General features: G+C 36.6%; 4 protein-coding genes across 5 annotated transcripts in view; 1 reads left to right on the plus strand and 3 right to left on the minus strand.

Annotated features, from left to right (window-relative positions):
• Window positions 1–3,710, plus strand: part of LOC103481456 (SPARC (osteonectin), cwcv and kazal like domains proteoglycan 2) — a 41,725-nt gene extending 38,015 nt beyond the window's left edge. Inside the window, exons 9-10 of the mRNA XM_017310809.2 lie at window positions 194–328; window positions 1,096–3,710. Coding sequence (XP_017166298.1) covers window positions 194–328; window positions 1,096–1,241 — 281 coding nt within the window. The 3' untranslated portion in view covers window positions 1,242–3,710. The remainder of the gene's footprint in view (window positions 1–193; window positions 329–1,095) is intronic.
• Window positions 3,711–4,341: 631 nt separating this feature from the next.
• On the minus strand, window positions 4,342–9,767 carry sar1aa (secretion associated, Ras related GTPase 1Aa). Its single transcript, XM_008436903.2, has 7 exons — window positions 9,660–9,767; window positions 9,139–9,207; window positions 8,568–8,687; window positions 7,997–8,062; window positions 6,827–6,930; window positions 6,608–6,739; window positions 4,342–6,532 (listed from the first exon to the last, which is right to left on the minus strand). Exons 2-7 carry the CDS (start codon window positions 9,194–9,196, stop codon window positions 6,416–6,418), a joined length of 597 nt encoding a protein of 198 aa, XP_008435125.2. The 5' UTR covers window positions 9,197–9,207; window positions 9,660–9,767; the 3' UTR covers window positions 4,342–6,415.
• Window positions 9,768–10,814: 1,047 nt separating this feature from the next.
• On the minus strand, window positions 10,815–18,949 carry ppa1a (inorganic pyrophosphatase 1a). The gene is made up of 12 exons (XM_008436904.3): window positions 18,832–18,949; window positions 16,128–16,244; window positions 15,907–15,971; window positions 15,523–15,576; window positions 14,638–14,757; window positions 14,472–14,558; window positions 14,267–14,393; window positions 14,056–14,183; window positions 12,275–12,360; window positions 11,731–11,800; window positions 11,197–11,236; window positions 10,815–11,092 (listed from the first exon to the last, which is right to left on the minus strand). Exons 2-12 carry the CDS (start codon window positions 16,186–16,188, stop codon window positions 11,064–11,066), a joined length of 867 nt encoding a protein of 288 aa, XP_008435126.1. The 5' UTR covers window positions 16,189–16,244; window positions 18,832–18,949; the 3' UTR covers window positions 10,815–11,063.
• On the minus strand, window positions 17,198–20,836 carry lrrc20 (leucine rich repeat containing 20). Of its 2 annotated transcripts, none has more exons than XM_008436905.3 (5): window positions 20,626–20,836; window positions 19,220–19,301; window positions 18,832–18,981; window positions 18,493–18,660; window positions 17,198–18,387 (listed from the first exon to the last, which is right to left on the minus strand). In XM_008436905.3, the coding sequence occupies exons 2-5, from the start codon at window positions 19,287–19,289 to the stop codon at window positions 18,254–18,256; spliced, it is 522 nt and encodes a 173-aa protein (XP_008435127.1). In that variant the 5' UTR covers window positions 19,290–19,301; window positions 20,626–20,836; the 3' UTR covers window positions 17,198–18,253. The 2 variants fall into 2 exon arrangements, with proteins under 2 accessions (XP_008435127.1, XP_008435128.1); XM_008436906.3 differs by lacking the exon at window positions 20,626–20,836 and adding an exon at window positions 19,934–20,211.
• Between the last annotated feature and the right edge of the window lie 135 nt (window positions 20,837–20,971).

Genomic DNA, 20,971 nt, shown 5'->3' on the forward strand with positions numbered 1-20,971 from the left:
TACACGTGCAAAATAAACAGAAACTGTGTTATTTTATGCAAGAAAAAAAATGATATTTTTTTTAGCCTGGGTCACCGAAGTACACTGGAAATGTCTGAACCTTCAATCATCTACGGTGGAGATCATTAGCATGCTTTTCATGATTTTTCTTGAACCTGGTAGTAATAATAATGTAATGTAATAATGTTTTTAGGCACCTATATTCCCAGTTGTGATGAGGACGGCTACTACAGGAAAGTGCAGTGTGATCAGAGCCGAGGGGAATGCTGGTGTGTCGACCTGCATGGAGAGATGATGGGCTCCAGAGTTCATGGAAACCCAGACTGTGGTAAGGCTATGACAATTTGGAAGCTTTACTTCTTTTATTTTGATTTGTTTCTCCAAACCCTAAATAATTTTTTTTTAATTGATATTATAATTTATTGCCAGATCATTTGTTCTCTTCATGTCTTCAGTTCAATATATTTTAATCGTTACAGTTCATGTCTGTATCCATTTTTTCTTTCAATATTTCTAAGAAGTCATGATCTTTTGTGTGTTTGTCTTCTGGTTTTCTCTTGTGTTTCTTGACATTTCATTTTAGTAATACTAGTGTCTATCCATATTTGTTCAGTCATTTGTATTGAGTTTTATAGTTTGTGCAATTAAATTCATTTCTCTTAGATCTGTGTTAGTCTTTTCTGTTTGGTTTATAGTTCCTTTTTAAGTCTTAGTTCACCTCCTTTTCTGTAAATTGGTTTCCCTGCCTCAGTTTCCCCTGTGTTCTTTCTGCTGGTTTGTATTTAAGTTTTCCATTCCAGTTTCTCCCTCACCCATTATTCTGCCTTCCCTCTGTAACTTGTCTGGATTCAGATATAAACTCTATTTCAGTTCAGCTGAATTCCCCCAGAAAGCTTCTCCCTTTTACAGAATCAGGTTGCAGAAACAGTTTGTCGCCTGTTCTATAAGTTTTGGTGGTTGGGCATCAGCTTCATATTGTTGAAGTGTCACTTGGATAAACCAGCAGTCCTTTAAGTCCTTTAAGCAACATTTGAAATACAAAAAAAACGTACTTTTAGAAAAATGTAACGCAAATATTTATTTAACCTCTTCCAGATGAAGTAACTGGATATTCTGGGGACTTTGGTAGTGGAGTCGGATGGGAAGATGAAGAGGAGAAGGAGGCAGAGGATAACGGGGAGGAAGCAGAGGAGGAGGAAGAGGAGGAGGGCGAGGCAGATGATGGAGGGTACATCTGGTAGAAGTGTCTGACCCTGAACAGAGAGCACAGCAGCTGGCCTAAAAGTCAACAGGCATGGCTCTCACCTTAAAGAGTGGATTTTGGAAAAGAACTGGAGAGGAATGGAGTTATTATTGATCTTGAGGTGCCAGACAGGTTCAATAACAAGACGATGGCCGGTTATTTTTCTTTCTTAGATACGTGTAATTGCTTCAACCTTTACTCTGTTTTTGAGCGACAGAGCTTTGTGTTTTTCTGTCCTGAAAAAGGGGTAGCCACTGACTGTCGCGCCATTGGTAAGTAAAGTCCGTAAAAGTTTGTATCTTGTACTATCACCATCTATGCATAGAGAGATTACAAGTAATTTTGTATTGTGTAAACAGTTGCTTAAGTATTAAAGTTGCCATCTCACTGGAACTATTAGAGATCGGGCATGAAACAAACAGTTTGACACTTTGGGAGATAAGTTTATTTGTTTTCTGTAAAATAGTTAGATGAGATGATCGGTACCACTCTTGGACAAATGAGAGGCGAGAATTTAAAGACTATAGATTTGTCTAAAAAAAAAAAAAGTAGAGATAAACATCTGTAGTTTTAGTGCAAAATTACATTTTAAAGTACTATATGCCAGACTTTGCAGAAAGTTACAACACCAAAATTGAAAATGTTCTAGCAAATATAACTTATCAAAATCGGAGGTTTTTTTTTTTTACACTACACATCGAACAAGAACAATATATTGTAGTATTTACTAGTTTTACTAGTATATTGTAGTATTTACTACAATATATATTGTAGTAAATACTACAATATTTACCACAATAAAGAGTAAATATTGAGTAAAGAGCGGAAAGTAATTAAAATGAATTTTCCTTCAATTATAGGTCAAACCAATTCAGCACAACAACTACAGCATGTGAATAACACTGATTATCCCATATTCTCTAGTAATTGATTGCACTGGATTTTATTTAGTGGTTCCAGAGTAAACAGGGCTAAATATAAATGCACACCCCAATTTTCATATTTGTGTTGGACAAATATTAACAGTTATTATTGAAAAAGTACATACAGAGCCAGTTACATCAACAAATACAGTGAGTATATTCATATACCATCTAACTTTTTAGCTTCATAGCTGATCTGTGGGGAAAAAATCAGCGTGGTGTTGTAGAAACTTAAAATCTAAAACGTTTTTTAGGACATTTGAAATATTTCTGGGTTTAAGACCTTCATATTCCAGACAGAAACTTCATGATACCAGCAAATTTATTTATTTTTTTAACAAGCAGAGATGCAAACTAAAAATCTTGTGAGCTTCAGCGCTGTTTGAGTGTGCAAAAGTAGCTACAGAGCTCAATTTTAGCGATGCAGCACAGCAAAGTTGAAACTGGAAGTTAGAAAATCAGCATTTTAACAAAAAATTTTTAAAGATATTTTTCCTAGCAAGTGTGCTCTGATTTTTGGCATTCAAGATTTGCAACCTGAACACAGATTCATCCGGCAGTCCCAGAAATCCCTCCTCTCCCCCCAGTGTCTGCAGGATGACTCGGCTGCGAAAAGCTCTGACTGTGCCTCTCAGCTATTGAAGCATTGGATGCCAGAAGTTATTTCCCTTCGGAAAAGTTGTCATTTTGTGTGTGGATCTTAAAAAAGTGGCATTTTGTAAAAACGGCACACAGTCTGCATCTGATAACACAAGGAAGCAAAAATACAGTCTCAGAAATGTCAAAATATCTATAAAAAAAAAAAAAAGACAAATAAAACGTTTAAATCTACAAGGACAAAAACAGAAAATGAAGCAATGTTACTATACGTCTTTCAATTGGTGCTTGTGAACTTTATTTTCACCACCAAATTGGTGTTTGAAAAAGCAATCAGTGGTTTATCAATCCCTGATTATTGAGCAAATAATCATATTTACTAAATTGTCAAACTGTTTCTTTGAAGATATTCAGTTGTTATGTACTTTAAAAATCAACATCTATATACATCCAGTGTACAACTTTAGAGGATTTCATGTTGCTTTGACTTTGAGCCACCTTCGGTGACTGAGTTGCACCACAAACCAACACAGTTTTAAGTGTATGTTTTCTGAATTAAAATGGATGCACACAGCTTTACATGGCCTACTGTACATGTCCAGTTTGGGGACTCAAACTGCAAACACAATAGAAGAAGCTGCTGTCCTTTGCTAACTCTAAAACCACGTCGAAGAGAATGTGCCGCAACGGCTATTTTTCCGGGTTCGCGACTTGGAAATACTGGATTTTGTGTTTGTAAAGAAAAAAAAAGAAAAAGAAAAAAAGTGCATTACTTGAAGTTCTGTGTGTATACTTGAATTCACACTGGTTTTGTTTTCTATGAGGATATTGTTGCCATGTCTTTGTTCATGCTATCTACAGGGCAGATGTTTGTTTTTAGTATTGCATGTTAGTAAGAATGTACTTCTATGCTGAGCACTTTACAAATAAAGGCACTGGGGCCTAAAGCTGCGTCGTGGTGTCAAGTCCTTTATCACTGTTTAACACGAAGAAACAAACACTGGAGTGAGAACTTTGTAACAAAAACGACAAAATGTATCATAACCTCACGCAATAAGGAGCAACGGTCAATAAGACAGAACATAAAATCACAAGCAACAAACTCTTTGGATATAAAAATCAGATTTTATTGTAATTTCATTTACTTACATGAACTAGATTTCTATCTTATTCTGCTGGATGCAACTTCTTGTTTAAATTCACTGAACTTTTTTTTTTCTCCCAAAAATATTCGTTATATTACAAACAACATTCTTCCTTTCTAGTGCCTGCTCAAAGATGGCAACTGTACAAGAATTTATATCTGTGTTATATATAATTTATGGAAGTTCAGCAACTGGTAGAGTAGGTTTTTGAAATAATAAAACAAAATAGATGGAAGGAAACTGTATAAAATATGAATAAGTGACTCATTTCTTATTTGAGTCATTATTACACCAATTTTTAAAAAAAAAGTTTACCTTGTGAATAAAAGATGCAGAAATCTGTTATATTCAAATGCCGCATAATATTCGTCCTTTTGGTTTTTAGAGACAAAAACTGAAACCTTCTTATCAATGGAGAACACCGACAAAATGATGAAACGGACCACAACAGACGTTTTTATTCGTCTCCCAAAGTGCACTCTCATATCTTTTCAGATAATCAAAAAGTACATTAGAAGCACTTAAAAGCTAAATGCAAATTAGACATCAAAATATTACTAACCATTAATTTCCAGCTCTTGTTTAAATTTTCCACACTTTTAAATTGGACTTAAATCAGAGCTTAATTAAAGAAAGACCATAACTAACAGGAAGTGGCAGAATGGAGAGGCTGCATTTAATGCCGCACTTAATACTAACAAATTGAAAAGACGAACAGGCGGAGAACTAATTACGGTCTTTGATTTTCACATCCAGAGGAGAACACTCGATTGGATGCTACGTTGCCGCTGGCTGTACTTCTTTATTGCTTTCTTACATTTTTAGAGAACGTCATTATTACTGCCATTCATTCATTCTCAGTATTTAAATAAATAAATAATTTCTTAAAGACATTAATTGCAAGCTACTCATTAATGGTACTGTGCTCATTACCCATGACACTAATACTGGTTTGAGTGATGAGGATTAGAAATTACCTTTCAGGTATAAGAGATGAACTTAAGTCCAGTTTTCTGAAAGGGGAACTCCAGGGTTCAGTTTTAGGCCCCATTTCATTTTCCATATTAGTTAATAACATTGGGAAGACGATGTGTGCAGCTAAAGTTCACCTTTATGTTGGATTTTTATTTGGATCTACAGATGGTGAGCTTTAAATTGTCCTCTAGCTGCTACAGGTGTCACTATTTGGCTTAAAGCTAGTTCTTTGTGCAAAGAAAACTTTTTTTTTTTTTTCTGAAACTCATTCCCAAATTTAAAATAATGTTGGTACTTCTACCCAAGTGGGGGACCGTGTTAAAAGACTACCTTCCTCCAAATATGTGTCTGGATGATAGGGCGCATATTCAGCACTCGGCAGTAAACATGTTTTAATGCATCTGGCTTTTTTTTTTATTATTATTGCTTTTGCACATGTAAAAAAAAGCCAGAAAGCTCTAACCTGTCATGAAAATTGAAAATGAAATGAAAATGAAAATTTAGTCAGGCAACATTTAATAAATGCAAAGATGCTTCCTTTGAACTTTGCTCTTTGGATTTTGCGCATCACTGCGTTGCTACATTTATATCACATTCATTGATCAGAATGCGTCATTTTGCAACACTTAACAACCTGCTGTGTTCGTCCTTTGTAAGGCTAAGGAGAAAATATCACTCATGTGTTTTTATATAGGACGCTATTCTGGCTAATCACTGTGGGAACGTTTAAAACCCATTTAAAGACTTCTGCAACCAAAAGGTGCAACTGATATTCTTAGAACAGATCTTGTACCTATGCTGTTGTCTCTGAGCAACATACATAAATAAAAACTCAATAAATGGCAGGAGAAATTCAAACGTCTGCCACTAATGAGACGTTTAACTTGAATCTATCAGACGTACCCTCCCTTTTTGGTTTAAGGGGATTTGGTGTCATTCTGGTTTAGTGCTCAGCAAAGATGATATTTTTGTTGAACCCCAATCTATCTCCTTGTTAATCCCCAGGAAATTACCATACATATTTGGCTTTGTGCTTTGGAGGTAGAGGTTGCGTATCATCTGATTAATTCAGATCAAAATTAATCCTCTCTATTTCTTTATTTGTTCATGGAACTGTTCCAAACATCTAATCTAATCTAATCTAAATCCCTGCCATCTCTGTTAGAAATCCGACAGGCTTTAAGCCCCTCAGTGCAATATAAGCGAGACTTTATGCTTCATCATACACCAACTAATAAATATTAAATCAAGTACCTGATGGTTTAAACAATAAATAATTCAGGACAGCGGAACACAAATCTACACTCCTGCAGATCATCCGGTTCTTCATATATTATAATTAGGTACTAAACATGCTTTCTCACATTAATAAACCAGTTCTTTGTTTGCATAGAGAAATTTAAATGATGAAAGATAGTGTTTTCAAATGTGAAAATATGATTAAAACATGATTACAACTGTCGCTTCTTGGTAGTCTTCGTGGAGTTTCATGTGAACGTGTCGGTTAGATCCTCTCTGATTTTTCCTTTGTGTCAGTCGATGTACTGCGACAGCCATCTAAAGCCTTCCCCGTAGCCTTGTTTCTTCAAAACGCTGCACATGAAAATCTCCAGCGGGCGAACGTTCTGCTCTTTCACAGAAATGTTTCCCTGTTGATCAGAATTAGGATAAACCGGATGTGATGATTCAAAGGGTGGAGGACGAGACTCTGAGCACATGTCTACCTTTCCTGTGACCTGACCATCGAGACAAAAAGCTCCTCTCAGCGCTCCTTCGCTGATGGCCTCCGGACGGTCGATTTTATTCCCCAGCACCAACACCGGGACGCTGGCTATGGGTTCATCTGAAAGCAGAGCCTAGAGGACCACAGCCATCAGCAGCGTGGCTATTAGTTTTAATCCAAATTGACAGAAACATCCTGGAGCCGCCGTGTTTGAACTTACATCAAGCTCAGTCTTTGATTCTGAAAGTCTTTCATGATCAGCGGCGTCGACAAGAAAGACAATGCCATTCACAGCTGGCAGGTAGTTCTTCCAAACTCTGCGAGCTGCAAATGAAGAAGAAATTCCTTTTAATTTGACTGTGGTTGCAGCAATTCAACGCAAGAGTGAAATGATCCATCTGTCACAAAGAGATGTCATCTTTGAACACTTCTGAAAAATAATCCTTAGTCTTTAGAGTGGTGCTTTCATGATTGCCACTCCAAAGTCGGCGATCTGAAAAGTATTCATCAAAATAAATAGCTCATTATGAAAAATATATTTTCATTTAAGCCGTTCCTCTGTCGCTCTGGCTGTATATTTAGAGTTGTTGTCCTACAGGGAGGTGGACATCCTGCCCAGTCTTGCCTTCTGCAACATCTAAAATATTTTCTTTCACGATTGTCCCTGTGCTTAACTCCGTCAATCTTAACATCAGCTCTAACCTGCTTTCCATATCCCTGGTGAAGAAAAGCAGCCCCACGGCATGATGCAGGAGCCGCCATTGTCTTACCTCCACACATAGCAGTGAAGCATAATTAGCCATAATTAGCCAGACCTGGCTAATTATGCTTCACTGTCTGATGTTTTATGATGTAAAGCACTTTAAACGGCCTTGTTGCTGAAATGTGTTATACTAATAAACTTGACTAGACTGGTTGGATACTTGGTGGGATTTAAAATGACTAGTAGTTTTTTTTTTTCTAAAAAGAAAAATACAAAAAAATGTTTGTTGTTTATCGTAAAGGTCTAATCAAGGCACAAATACTGGAGATGCTACTAAATAAAAATAGAGGATTTTAGGGCATGCAGTGACACCAAGTGGTGGCAATAAGTACTGCAGAAACTGTCAAACCTTTTAAGAAACCTTGTTGAACATGAAAAGAATATTGCTTTGGTTTGTGTAGTGAAAACACTAAGTGAGTAGCTTTCTATACCTGATGAGAAACTGACAACTACATTTCCACTGATGATCCTTTAAACTTGTTTTTTCCTTCAGTAATGCACTTTGACGCTGTCTAACATAATGACGACGAACAGCCGCACATGTCTTTGGGAAATAGAAATCACAATACTGATCTATAATGTCCTGACCGCAGAACGGAAAAATACGAGTTTTGGCTTAGAGCTCACCTTGTACATGTCCTCCCAAATCAAATGTCGTAAATGTCATCCCACCAATTGTCAGCTCCTCCGAGGCTGTTTGAAGACAATGCAACACATATCGAATTAAAAAGGAAATAAAAGACCACGACTCACATAACGATAGAGACCACGAGGAAAAAAATCCTACAGCCACAGTAAAGTTATAAGTTTGTTTGATTACGAAATAATAAGGTGTTTGTTCTAAGCAAAGATTAAGTCGTTCCTATTTGGCAAAATATGCAAAGTAGAGAAATGGCCATTATTATATTTTAAAACAGCAATGAAATATATCAGCTAACTATTTAAATTGTTTATATTTTGATAATCTATTCATGAAAATAGTAATTTATTCAGGGGTATGATGTTCCTTCTTCTTGACAGTGACCACAATATGTATTTCAAAAAGGAACACTTACTGTATATATGACCGTGTTTAATAATTTTACAATATTAATAAATTATAGAAACAAAAGACCAAACAAGCAAAATAGGAAAAAAAAAAAAAAAGAAGTATCCGGTCAGCTTTATATGGCATACTGCCCTCACACCATGTGCTTACTTGGATGAAGTGTTGGTACGTGCTGTCCAAGTCTGTCATCTTTCAACATGTGCAGGAGTGTTGTTTTACCAGCATTATCTAGACCCAAGAAAACCAGCTTGCCTGTCTTTCTGTACAAACCTGTAATGGGGCCACAAAAGAAAGATTTGTTATTATGCTTCTTAAAAGGAACATATATTACTGCAGTTTACGCTGTGCTCACAAATTGATGATGCATAAGAACTGTAAAGATATTTGGGCCTGATACCATCTCTGTTACAATTTGAGCCAAAAGCTTTGAATAAAGATGAGCATCCAGTACCACAATTTGTCCTGTTAAACCCACACACTGGATTAATCAGGATTTGATGTGGTAGACATGAAAATGGAAGAAAAATTATGGTTTTATATTTCAAGAACTCAGTGTGGTGTTCAATCCTGTTTACTCTTTTATACCCTTAAATAAAAATAAACTGCAAAAAACATCAGCATAAAAGGATCCAATCATTAATGACTGGGTGATGAATTGTTTATTTCTCTGTAATTCAGTTGCTATGTTCTCAGAAGTTGGATAAAAAGGGAAGGTACTCACCTAAAAACTGTAAAACACTGCTAATCCCTCTGTAGATCCAGTCAAACAAAAACGACATTCTGATGGTGTCTGTATGAATGAGAAAACCTTATCTGCACCGCACGTAATACGTTTTTGATTCAAAATGCATGACGTTGATCACAATATGTCTTGAAGCCTGTATTGATATTAAGAGCTCTATCAAATTGGTGCATACAGTAAAATAACACAGATGTGTTTATCTCAAGGTATGGCTTTGACAAAACACTGTTTACATGCACGTGTAGTGGGAGGCTAACAGCGGCTAATCTCTAACTTGCTAAAATAACAAATGGAATTAATGAACGACTACGAATAAGTCTTTACATGTTCTGTTTGTACTTGAAAGGCTGAATTTATGCAGGTTAGCGTTAACATCGTAGCCTGCATAAAGCCTTTTATGTACGTGGCGACACACTGACAAATAAGATACTATGAGCGAACTAATTGTCAACATTAGCACAATTCAACGCACTAAACTGCATAAATAAAAATAAACGTACCTTCCTAGAGTACGGAGCCTTATCCCAGTTCTCGGCGGTGTCAGCGGTCTCCTTGGAAACAGTCAATCAGAGAGGCTACTTCTCTTATTCGTGTTTTAAGAACGGCAACAGGGTTTCCCGTGATATTTGTCACAGCGCCCCCTTTCGTTCAATGGGAAAAAAACTGACTCAAAGAGTTCATTTTTAGAATAGTCCTACATATGGAAAGTAAATAAATATTTTACTTAGGATAAAGTGGAAATGTTTTTTGGGTTATTGGGAAAATTGTACAAGTAAATTATTTAAGTTGTTTTGTGAAATAGTATACAATATATAATAAAATGCATAAACCATAAATGTATGGTTTATGGTGTATATATTACAATATGGATTGTAACATATGGTTTATGTTACCATCATAAACCATAAGAAAATATTTGGGAAGTTTAGTTGGCAGAAAACAGAAAGCAGGGAATGACTGTGAAGTGAAAGGAAAGGGATACATTATTCCTGAAAGGCTTTCTTCCAGAATTACCCAGCATTTACAACCATCTTCCCATTAACTCTCATGATGTTTCTTATACTCTCTACTGAAGAAAAGAATCCCCACACCATGATGCTTTCACTGCCATGTTTCATTGACGAAATTAGGTGTTCATTGTGAAGGGCAGAGTTAGTCATCTGCCAAAAGTTTTGTATGTAGATCAGACAGTTCACTTTTGGCTCATAAGATTTCTACTGGCTTATCCCATCAGTAGAGTCTTGATAGGTTTGCAATTGCTGAATAGTAATGGATTAAACAGTTTCCCCTTAATATCGGGGAAATTGTTTTACAAGCTAACCGTACTTTAAACTACTACAACTCTCTGTAAACACATTCGACAGGGTCTTCTCCTTTACAGCCACACCATATAGCCGTCATATTTAATAGAAATGGAACGACAACAATAAAAGAATTTATAAGAAGTACAAAGATGCAACAGAGTCATTATAAACTGGGAAAAAAACGATTTGGATAAAGCCTTTAAATGAATAGACATGTATCTTTTGCCATATTTAGTATAATTTTATAATTCCATGATAAAATTATAGCATTAGATCCATGTTCAGTGCATTAGAACACAGCAAGAATGCAATAACCTTACAAAATAAGCATGGTATATAAATAAATAAATATACAAAGAAATACAGTTGTTTATTAGGGAATTTATCATGTCTGTTTCAAGGACTGTTGTTCACAAAAGAATGAAAGAAGTATGAGGATGTTTTCACAGGAATATAATTTTACTCAGCTGGGATTAACATTCACAAAGCACAGTGGAACAAAGAGGCTCAGAGTTGGTTTAGATTTAATCATCCAAACTTGATCATGAATTTATGGAGGAAGAAGGATTCTCTTCAAGTTCCTGGTGTGGGTTCACGTTCTCACTTTTCATAGTAGAACCATTTATCAACTGAAAAAAGCAAAAACATGATCACAATTAGTACAATCTCTGAGAATGTTAAATTGATGATAACACAGTTTTGTTGCACCCCCCAAAAAAAGAAAAACATATACCTGAATTTGGAATGGGTTCTTCAGTTCCAAAAGCACATGCCTGTGAAAGTTATTTTAAAAAAGGAATTTTTTAGCATACAGTTTTCTTGCAGCGGTATACATACTTGAAAAATCTCAAACTTCATATATTGACCTTAATGCTTAGTGTTGGTCTAGTTTTATCTGACTAGGACACTGACAACTACTAGGACATTTTCAAGAAGCTGAAAACATCTATGTTTCCTGGATACCTTTAAAGGAACTGCAAATGTTTAATGTGTATTACACAAAGACGGGGAGTCAATTTTTTTATTTCATAAAAGTTTGGAAAGGATTATAAATGCTACATCTGAAAAAATAAGAGGCACTCTTCTACTCCCAAAGCAGTAAAAGGAAAGCTTCTTCAGTCATATTTCCTTTTCTTTGGCGATTGATAATAAGCCTCTGATTTTTCACTCCGACCTATGCGCTGTCTTTTTGTCATCTTTGCTAGGCTTAAGGAAGGAATGGTAATAACTCTCTAAGCTGGGATATTGGAAAGTTAGACGAACTTACAGACTTAACAACAGCTTCAGCATCTGCAGCAGAGCAGCAGAAGGGACTGTCAGAAACACTGGTGTTCATGCTGCGTAAACACAGAGGAAAGAATTTTTCACACTGATTTATGATTACAGCATTTTACCCATATCTCTCTGCCTTAGCCTTAATAATGCATTATGAAGGTGGGTCTCTTTAATTTATTCATTTCAGACAGGAATAAATAAGGATAGTGATAAATAAAAAGACACAAAAAAACTATTTATGCAGAACTTCAAAATCTAGGTAAATAAAAAATATGCAAACTTTCTAACAAGTCATATTCTGTACTTCTCACAACGTAAAAAGAAAATGAGTATAGAATAAATTACTATGTCTATGTAAATTACTAGATCATATCCATCTTTTATCTTTGTAAATCTTTTGTTCTTTCGTGCAAATCTCATACATATTTGAATGTAAGGAAGGAAGTATTTAAAAACAAACAAACAAAACCTTTATAATGTTTGATTATACATTATTTACTGTTTGCATTGAGGAACACAAATGAAATGACATTTACCAGTTTAACTCGCCAGCACTGCTCTTCTTAGATATCAGTGCTTTCCAAAACTCATGTGTACTCTTCACAGTTTGTATCGCAAATTCCTAAAAAACAAGACATTTCTATAAGCCTTACAGAAAATTGACAACCAAATAGCAAACACAAACACAGCATAACATGGAATCCCATATTACCGTATTTTCCGTACTATAAGGAGCACCTTCAATGAACGACCTTTTTTACAACTTTTTTCATATATAAGGCGCACCACATTATAAGGCGCATAGAATAGACGCTAAAGTTTGGGTTGCCAATTTGTTCCGTACTCTATTATTACACATCCACATTTGTAAAGAAGTGGTCCCCGAGTGCTTTATATAGTAGGCTGCGCCAGTTATTGTTTCATTCACGGTGTTGCGATATTGTGCCCAACTCCTTTCTGGGTAACACAGACCAACCGACATGCTGCCACCGCAGTCTCTGTCTCTCCCCCCCTACCTCCCCTAACCCCCCTGGCTTTAAATGTATTATCAAACTTTATTAACAAACCAGCGTTCTGACAACTATCCCAGCATGCAGTGGCGGAGCTAGACTTTTAAAGTTGGGGGGCCAAGGGGGAGCCAGGACTACCTCTGGGGGGGGCAAAATTTTAAATGTGTGTGTGCACATATATATATATATATATATATATATATATATATATATATATATATATATATATATATATATATATATATATATATAAAATAATCAAACTGAATATTTGGTTATTTTTTAAGCCCCTCTGTCATTTGACATGTTATAATTAAAAATTTTGACTGGCGCACATGGAGACATGATAGACTTTACGTAAAGAGTAAAGTCTTCATTGCAGAGGAAACTAAAATCAATCAAATAAAAGATCCTTTCTGAATATCATCTCATGGACACTGATCTAAATGCGTCTTTCTGACTGGGAGCTGACAGCGTGTTGAAGAGTTATGGACACCTTGGTTAGGAAGCTCTGCTTTGACAGGTAATTTGACAGGTAACAATAGTTCGGGTCGGACCAGAATTATTTGATGGTGCTCGGGCTTCTAATGAGTTTACATTTAATGAGTTTGGAGCACACAGAGAAAACCTAAAGAGAATGTGATCTACTTATTGTAGTTTATGTAGAGGAATAACAGCTGATTGTTGAGAGAGGAAAGAAATTAAAGTGCAGATCCGTTAGGCAGAAACAAGCGCAGTGCGCTGGGCAATAAATGCGCATAAATGCTCCACCGTTACGCTCCAATCAATCCCACATGAGATGACAAACGTCAAATATACAATATATAGTTACACTGCTTACGTTAATGGTGTTTTAAAAACAAAACCAGTAAAAACTTAACTGAGTTAATATGTCAGATTCCCTCTTCACCCTCGTCTTGATAAGAACAGAGAGCAGTTCGCTGGTTTCTGTCCAGACTGTGATGAAGCGCACAGCTGACACTTGGTGCGCAGACAGTTTCAACTTTACGCACAGAGATGACACAGAGATGGCACTGGCCCCCCTGGCCCCCCTCTGGCTCCGCCACTGCCAGCATGCACAGCGCGTTTCTTCTTCTATGGCGGAAAATGAAGTCGGGCTGCTTACCGTAGTTGCTAGACCTGTTGTGGCTCAATATTGGTCCATATATAAGGCGCACCGGATTATAAGGCGCACTGTCGGCTTTTGAGGAAATTGAAGGTTTGTAGGTGCACCTTATAATGCGGAAAATACGGTACTTGTCTGCTACCTTCAAACAGAGTGAGACACAAAAAGCTAAGCTGCATACCCTGTCTTTGAAGTCGCCATTGAAAGCAAACTGATTTTCAGGTTTGCCATCGGGAACCTTGTATCGTCTGAACCAATCAACAGTAGCTTCCAGGTAGCCGGGCTTAAGCCGCTTCACGTCATCAATATCTGCAACCCATCAAAAAAAAAAAAAAAAAAAGCATAAAGTATGTATCATATTCCAGTAAACATCTAAAGCAGGTTACTCCTACTGTTAAAGTCTCCGGCTTCTGGGTCCTCAGTATTGATCACAATGACCTTCCAGTCGGTTTCACCCTCATCGATCAAAGCCAGGGTTCCCAGCACCTTCACTTTGATTACTTCTCCCCGGGAGCACACCTGAAAGTGCCAGTCACATTTCTAAGAAAGGCTGCTAACTATTGGATCTATAGGAGCCTCTCCAGCAGCTTTCACTACCTTGTTTCCAATATCACAGATGTCAATCGGATCGTTGTCCCCACAGCATCCTGTGTCGCTGTCCTTGTGGCCAGGATCCTCCCATGTCTGATAAAAAAAAAAAAGACGTGGGAAATTGAAACAGATTTTCTGTTGTTTGAATACATGAAGGTAGATAAAGACTTGCCTGTGGAATAGCCCCATAATTCCAGATATAACCTTTGTGGGGAAACACATTGGCTACATAACGAAGGTTCCCCTTCTTCACATCCTGCTTTAGTGGATTAAGAGGATCCTTTGTGGCTATCTGAAAAATTTAAGCACAAAGCACAAAAAAAAGAAAGAAAAAAAGTAAATGACTGCATTCATTAAAAAAATTTGAATAATTGTCCCAGTACACACAATGACTCTTCTTTTTGTTCCTTCTTTCTATGGAAAATATGTCTGACCTGGTGTTTTGCTGTACCTCTTTCCTGGACAGAGTCATAAATAGAGATTATATTGCCATTGACTTTGTGCATGCAAGTTTTTCTTTCCCCTTGGTTCAATGCTTCTGTATTCTGTATTTAGCTATACCTCTCACCTGAATTCAGGTGCTTACAGATCTATTCCTGCAATTAATTCTGTGTAATCATATTTTTCTTTCCCATGGAAGGCATTTCTTGCCTAGTGATTCTTTGTTCAATCGTGTGTCTTTCTTGGTTGGTGCTAATAACGTGCATCCTTTTATTACTTACCTTTCTCATAGAGGACTCTCCTGGATTAGAGCATTTATATTTAGTATTGTCTCTTTCCTAGACGAAGTCATTAGCCAGTGCTATTTTATTTTCTGTTTCCTTCTTGTCCTCTCTCCCAGTCACTGGCATTAGAGACATGCTAAGAATCTCTTTTACATTGCATATAGTATTTACAATTTGGATTAAGCGGAATATATGCAATTGTTCAGCTTAATTGCTCAGTTAAATTAGATTATTTTAAAATGAATTGGACAGACCTGGGATAGAAGTTAACTGGAGAATCACAAATAAGTTAACTAAAGTGGAAAAACTATACAAAATTAAGCAATATATACCTCCATCTTTGCATTTGTCCATCTTGGGACTTCCACAATAGCATGAAAAATGTTCTGTAAAGGAATGTGAGAACAATTTTGTTAACTTGATGAAATCTCTCACTTTAATTGGGGCAATTATAATATTAAATCTACATAACATTTCCTAAAAAAAATGCGCATCTAAAATATATGAAGTTCTACTGGGGTTTATTTGAGAAAAAGTATCACTTGGAAAGTGAAATAAACTGCATATATAAGCAATTTTTAGTTTAAAGAAATGTTTTACATGCTGTTTTGTCTTGTACCTCTTTTCCCTAAAAAAACTTGAGTTATTGTTACGATTTTAGTTGACCCTTTAAGTTAGTAAAATACTTGGTGGTTTGAAACCAACACAATACTCACGTCTGCTTCATTTGCATAGATGGGCACGTCATGAAAAGGAGAGATGTATTTGCCGTCTGCGTTTTCTATAAAATGAGCAAAATAAAAATGATCTCTTATATCTGTGAGAAACAAAACACAAAGGGATCTTTCCACAGCTCTTAAAGAAAAATCTTAAGTTAAAAACGGGTTAGGTTTGATCTATAGGTTGAAATAGATTAAACCAAAAACTCCAAGCTTACTGAAAAAGACTCTGTAGTCCTGGGTGTTCGGCCTCCCCCTCTCTTCGATGGTAAAGCTCATGTTGGTTTAAATCTCTCTCTCTGTGCTCTGTTCACTTGTTCAGCAAGATTAAGCAGCTTCAGATTCACAAGGACAGGAGAGTGGACATGCGCAATGATTAGTAACACCCACAGCTACTTGCAAGAGGGTTCCTGTATGAAAGATCCAAAAGCCAAATATCAGAGCTACAATAAACTGAATTTTTTGTATGGTCCTGCTTTTAAACCTCTCATTGTGCAGCACCCATCTAACTGAGAGTCAGAGTTGTGAATAATAATCAGGAGTTAATCCCCCTCTACGGCTGACGTGTGCATTCTGAGACATTCCAGCAAAGATTCAACTTTCTTTGCCAGAAATCTGCTTGTCGTGCATTTCATTCTTTCAAGCTGTGACTCTTAATAACTATTTACAGAAAGACACAGACGGAGCCGGCTGGCGTAAGCTATAAACCGATTAACAAGACAGGAATAGGTGCTGTTACCACGGTGACTTCTTACCTTTTTAGTTTTAGTGAAACACCTTCATGGGGGACAAAGTAAATCTTTCTTAAAATAAGCACTGTATAATTACTAGTAGTTTTTTTTTTACCGGGTAAGTCACTTACGCAAAAGGTTTTTCTGCTTAAAATGCATCTAATTTATTACATATGTAAACATTACATACATACAGTAATATAGACACTATTCTACTTAACTGCAATGCAGAGATGTACTTGTTCGTTATGGAAAACTAAACCTCTATCCCAGTCCCAAGTAGTTTGCCACATTTAACAGGTTTTCTCCTGGGATTGTCATGTCTCCTCATTGGCTGGTGCCACCAAAATCATTTGTGCAATCAGAGCAGAAAAGGTGACATTCACAAATATGAGGAAAATAACCATTTCATAAAGTTTTATTTTGCATTAAAAATGTAGCAAATAAGTAAAAACCAAGTTTTTACAAATCTAAGTGTTCACCTGTATACCAAGAGCTTGTGGCATACAAGATGATGGTGTGGTGATGCTTCTGGAATAAGACTCTGCAGGCTGGACTTTGGTTGAACAGCAAAGTTTTATTATAAACTGCAGTCCAGGTCAGCACCATTGAATCATGACAAATTATTGGCCCAATCATGGTGAAGTCCCCCCAATTGCTGGACAGCACCCCTTTTATAGGGCCTGGGCCAATACATACTCCCCAAAGTAAACATTATCACATATCGATGTTCCAGATATAGGCATGTTTAGGTCTTGGCAGCAGTGTGTCTGCTAATGCATCTGGAGTCCATTGATTATACTTGTTTTACAAACTCAATGTCTTTTGTCCCGATTGTTCCTCTTGATCAGTTCCCAAAAGGTCCTCCTGTATGATCAGACACTACACTCTCCAAAAGCAGAGGTTGCAGGGTTGAAAACTCGTCTTTATAGATACGTCTCTTTTTCTTGTGAAACACAATTCTTTCTTGAAACCTTTTTAAAGGGGCAGTATTACTTATTTTCCAGAGACATAGTGCTAATTTATAGTAATATCAAATAATTATGTTACCTTCAGTTGTTATGATCAAACACGACTTAGAAATTTGACTTTGCAATTTAACGCCTTGAAATTGGCCTCTGTCTCTTTAAGAAGCTCCTGCTCTTTCTGCCATCACAACATTCCTCCATTAAGCCTTTAAGAAGGCTTTTTACCAGCATTTCACTGAGAAGCTGCTTGTATGATAAGCTCAGCAGATGCGCAGTTCCAACAAGGGTTTGCTAATTTCTGCTGCTGCTAGTCTGGAGGAGCTGAGTGGTGGCACTCTGTGAGGTAGAAGCCTGACTTGGAAACCACTGCTCAGAGGAGGAGATCCATGGAAAAGGAAGCTTGGTGAGACCAAATGTTTCTGCACCCATAATGGCTGCCATGGGAGATGAAACAAGTTCTTCAACATGCATGAAAGAATCAAAGTAACATTCCAGCTATGTTTATGACGAGGGAACAAGATAATGTACAACTCAAAAAAGTAGATTTTACTTAATACTGCCCCTTTAAGGTTCCCAAATGCATTCAACCTTATTAGTTAAAGGCACACACCAAACAGTCTGTAAGAATATATGTGACATATTCCATTATTCTGTTGTTAATAAAATCTCAAAATTGTAAGGAGATTGGAGGGCAGACTGAATGCTGGAGCTCAAAGGATTGGACTTTATGTTGAGCCACTTGAGAGCTGGCATGGCAGACAACTTTTCCAAAGGTAATTCTGGTGGGGAAAGTTTTAGAAAAAAAAAAAGTATAGGTTTAAAGTTAACAATACCGTAAAAGAACAGTCAATTTTTCCACACAACATGCTTAAGCATGTTATTACCAGTGATGCTGTTTCCCTCAAGGTCAATCCTCTCCAGTGTGGCTATTTCAGTGAGCTTCTCAGGGAAGATGGAAAAGCTGTTATTAGCTAAATTGATGCTGGTCAAATGTTCCACTTCTCCAACCTCATCTGGCAGCTTGGTGAAAATGTTGCCCTGCAGGTCAAGTTCTACAAGGCATTTCAAAATACGAATAAATGGAGAGATGTTGTCTGTATGTCTGTCAAAGTGTAAAAAACCTTCAGTGGACATTTGTGGTGCAAACAACGTGAAAACAACAGCCTCATTTTTGATACTGTATGAATGACTGAAAGAGCAGAGTGATGCATGTTTGTCTCTACCTCTGAGCTGGGTAAAAGTTGAAAAGAATTTGCTTGAAATGGCCTTCATTTTATTATCAGCCAACGTGACAATGCGGATGTTTTCTGAGACAGTCCTGAGGACCTTGAACACACCATCTGGGAAGGAAATGAGCTGGCAGTTTGATAGGTCTGCAGTGAAGGAGAACATAAGCATAAGATTATTAAGGACTAAGATCAAAAAACACTGTATATCTAACAGTAAAGACACTATGCGATCTAAGGAACACTAAACTCAAGCCTCTGCCTCCATCTACTGGTATAACTAGAAATAGCTTCAAGAACAAATCTGTTATTCACTAACATGTTTTCAAATTGAAAAGTTGAGAAGAATAAAGAAGAGACAGAGAATTCATAAGGTTTGCCTTACCCAGACTGTCTTTGCCTTCCTCTACTGTTGCATTAATCCTCCGGGCCACATTTGCAACTGCCTCTGCCATTTTTAATTCAAACTTAAGACAGAAGCAATATTTTTGTTATTATTGATGATCATGAAAATGCATACAATGATCTAAAGAAATATTGTGAGGCTTCTTAAGGTACTCTACAATATATTGTACAGTATATTATATTGTGCTCAAATAGAAGAAACCTATATCAAATTTCTTATGTCACAGATTTATCTGACCACAAGAAGTGAGATCACACACACAGTAAACCTCAGTTAGCTCATATACAGCAGATAATTTCAGTGCAACCAAGTGTTTGTATTTGTAATGAGTCTGAAAATGATATGTGTGTTATTTTGCTTTTAGGTTTTTAGGCAACAATTCCTGTGATTCTACACTGCTTGTTCTTTTCAAATAAAAAACTAACTACTCAACAAACACCATAAAGTCACCTGAGCAGTGTTGTCATGATGTTTGTTTTGCACTTCTGGTCATAAAATTTCAACCAGTGACTGCACAATCTCTATAACACACAAAATACAGCACATTCGCCACACTAGAGACCAAGTTCTCTTCTTTGTTTAATAATCCAAACACTTTATGTCAACCACAAATCTGCTCTTTTAGATAGACCTGCATTCAATATATTTAAAGGGATTATTTCAGGACTAAAATACAAATAGGAAGCTACTCACCCAATCAACCAGGCAGTATGTGTAACAGAAACTGTCAGCTGTCACTGGTGGCTAACATTAGCTACGGCCGGGTATATTTTTAGCTCAATAGAAGAAGCTAGTTGGCATGAATAAAGGACTGTTTATTATAAAAAACTATTACAACGATCTTAGAGCGTTAGTCATTTTCTCAGTAGGTGATATAAACAGATAAACGGAAGCTGTTTTAGTTGTGAGCTAAAGCTAAGAGCTAACAGCTAATTAACCAGGATGTTCACGAGAGTCGGTATTGCGCTACACTTTTACGCAACTGCACAAAGTCAAGTCAGCGAAATTAATTTTTAAATTTGTTTAAAAATATTATGAATATTATTCGCCTAAATTTTGTAACCTGTAATTTTGTATTCGCCAAATTTAATTAAATATTATTAATTTAATTTAAACAATAATATTAGTATGCAGGCGATAATTGACACTTTTACACTGGATGTAAGCTTCCCCAGTCTTGACCACATGTCAATGTTTTAGGGGACTATGCCTTAATCCGCATATGAGTATCTGAAAACTTATATTCATTTTTATTCTTCAAAGTTTAAAAGTTACCAATTTAACTTTAAAAAATGTAACTCTAATTACTGAAAAACACAAATGCAAAACTCTGGATTGTTTTCTTCACATTTTGTGTGAAATCAAAAAGCGAAATGTTGACTTACCTCTGAGTCCAGGACAACTACTGCCAGTTTACCATGATAATCACTCCAGCAAGTTTCCTATCACTTTGTTTACTTTTCAAAGGATTTGAAAACAATGAGTTCCCTGGTTGTAAAAGAATAGATTTCTAGTTTGGCGTCATTATAGCTACTTTACAGGATTGCTGGATACTCCTCTCATACACACAGATACACAATGGTTCATTTTGCATGGTGCTGGAATGTACTCAGTGTGAGTCAGTGGATGGCTGAAGCTCTCTAAAACTAGAGGCATCCAGTTTGGAGAGTCAGCTCTTTCTGTGGCTTGCATATTCGCTGATATGAGCATGACGTACAGGTGCATCTAAAA

This window comes from Poecilia reticulata, chromosome 19 (assembly GCF_904066995.2).
Source record: "Poecilia reticulata chromosome 19, P_reticulata-male-v2, whole genome shotgun sequence".
Taxonomy (NCBI): domain Eukaryota; kingdom Metazoa; phylum Chordata; class Actinopteri; order Cyprinodontiformes; family Poeciliidae; genus Poecilia; species Poecilia reticulata.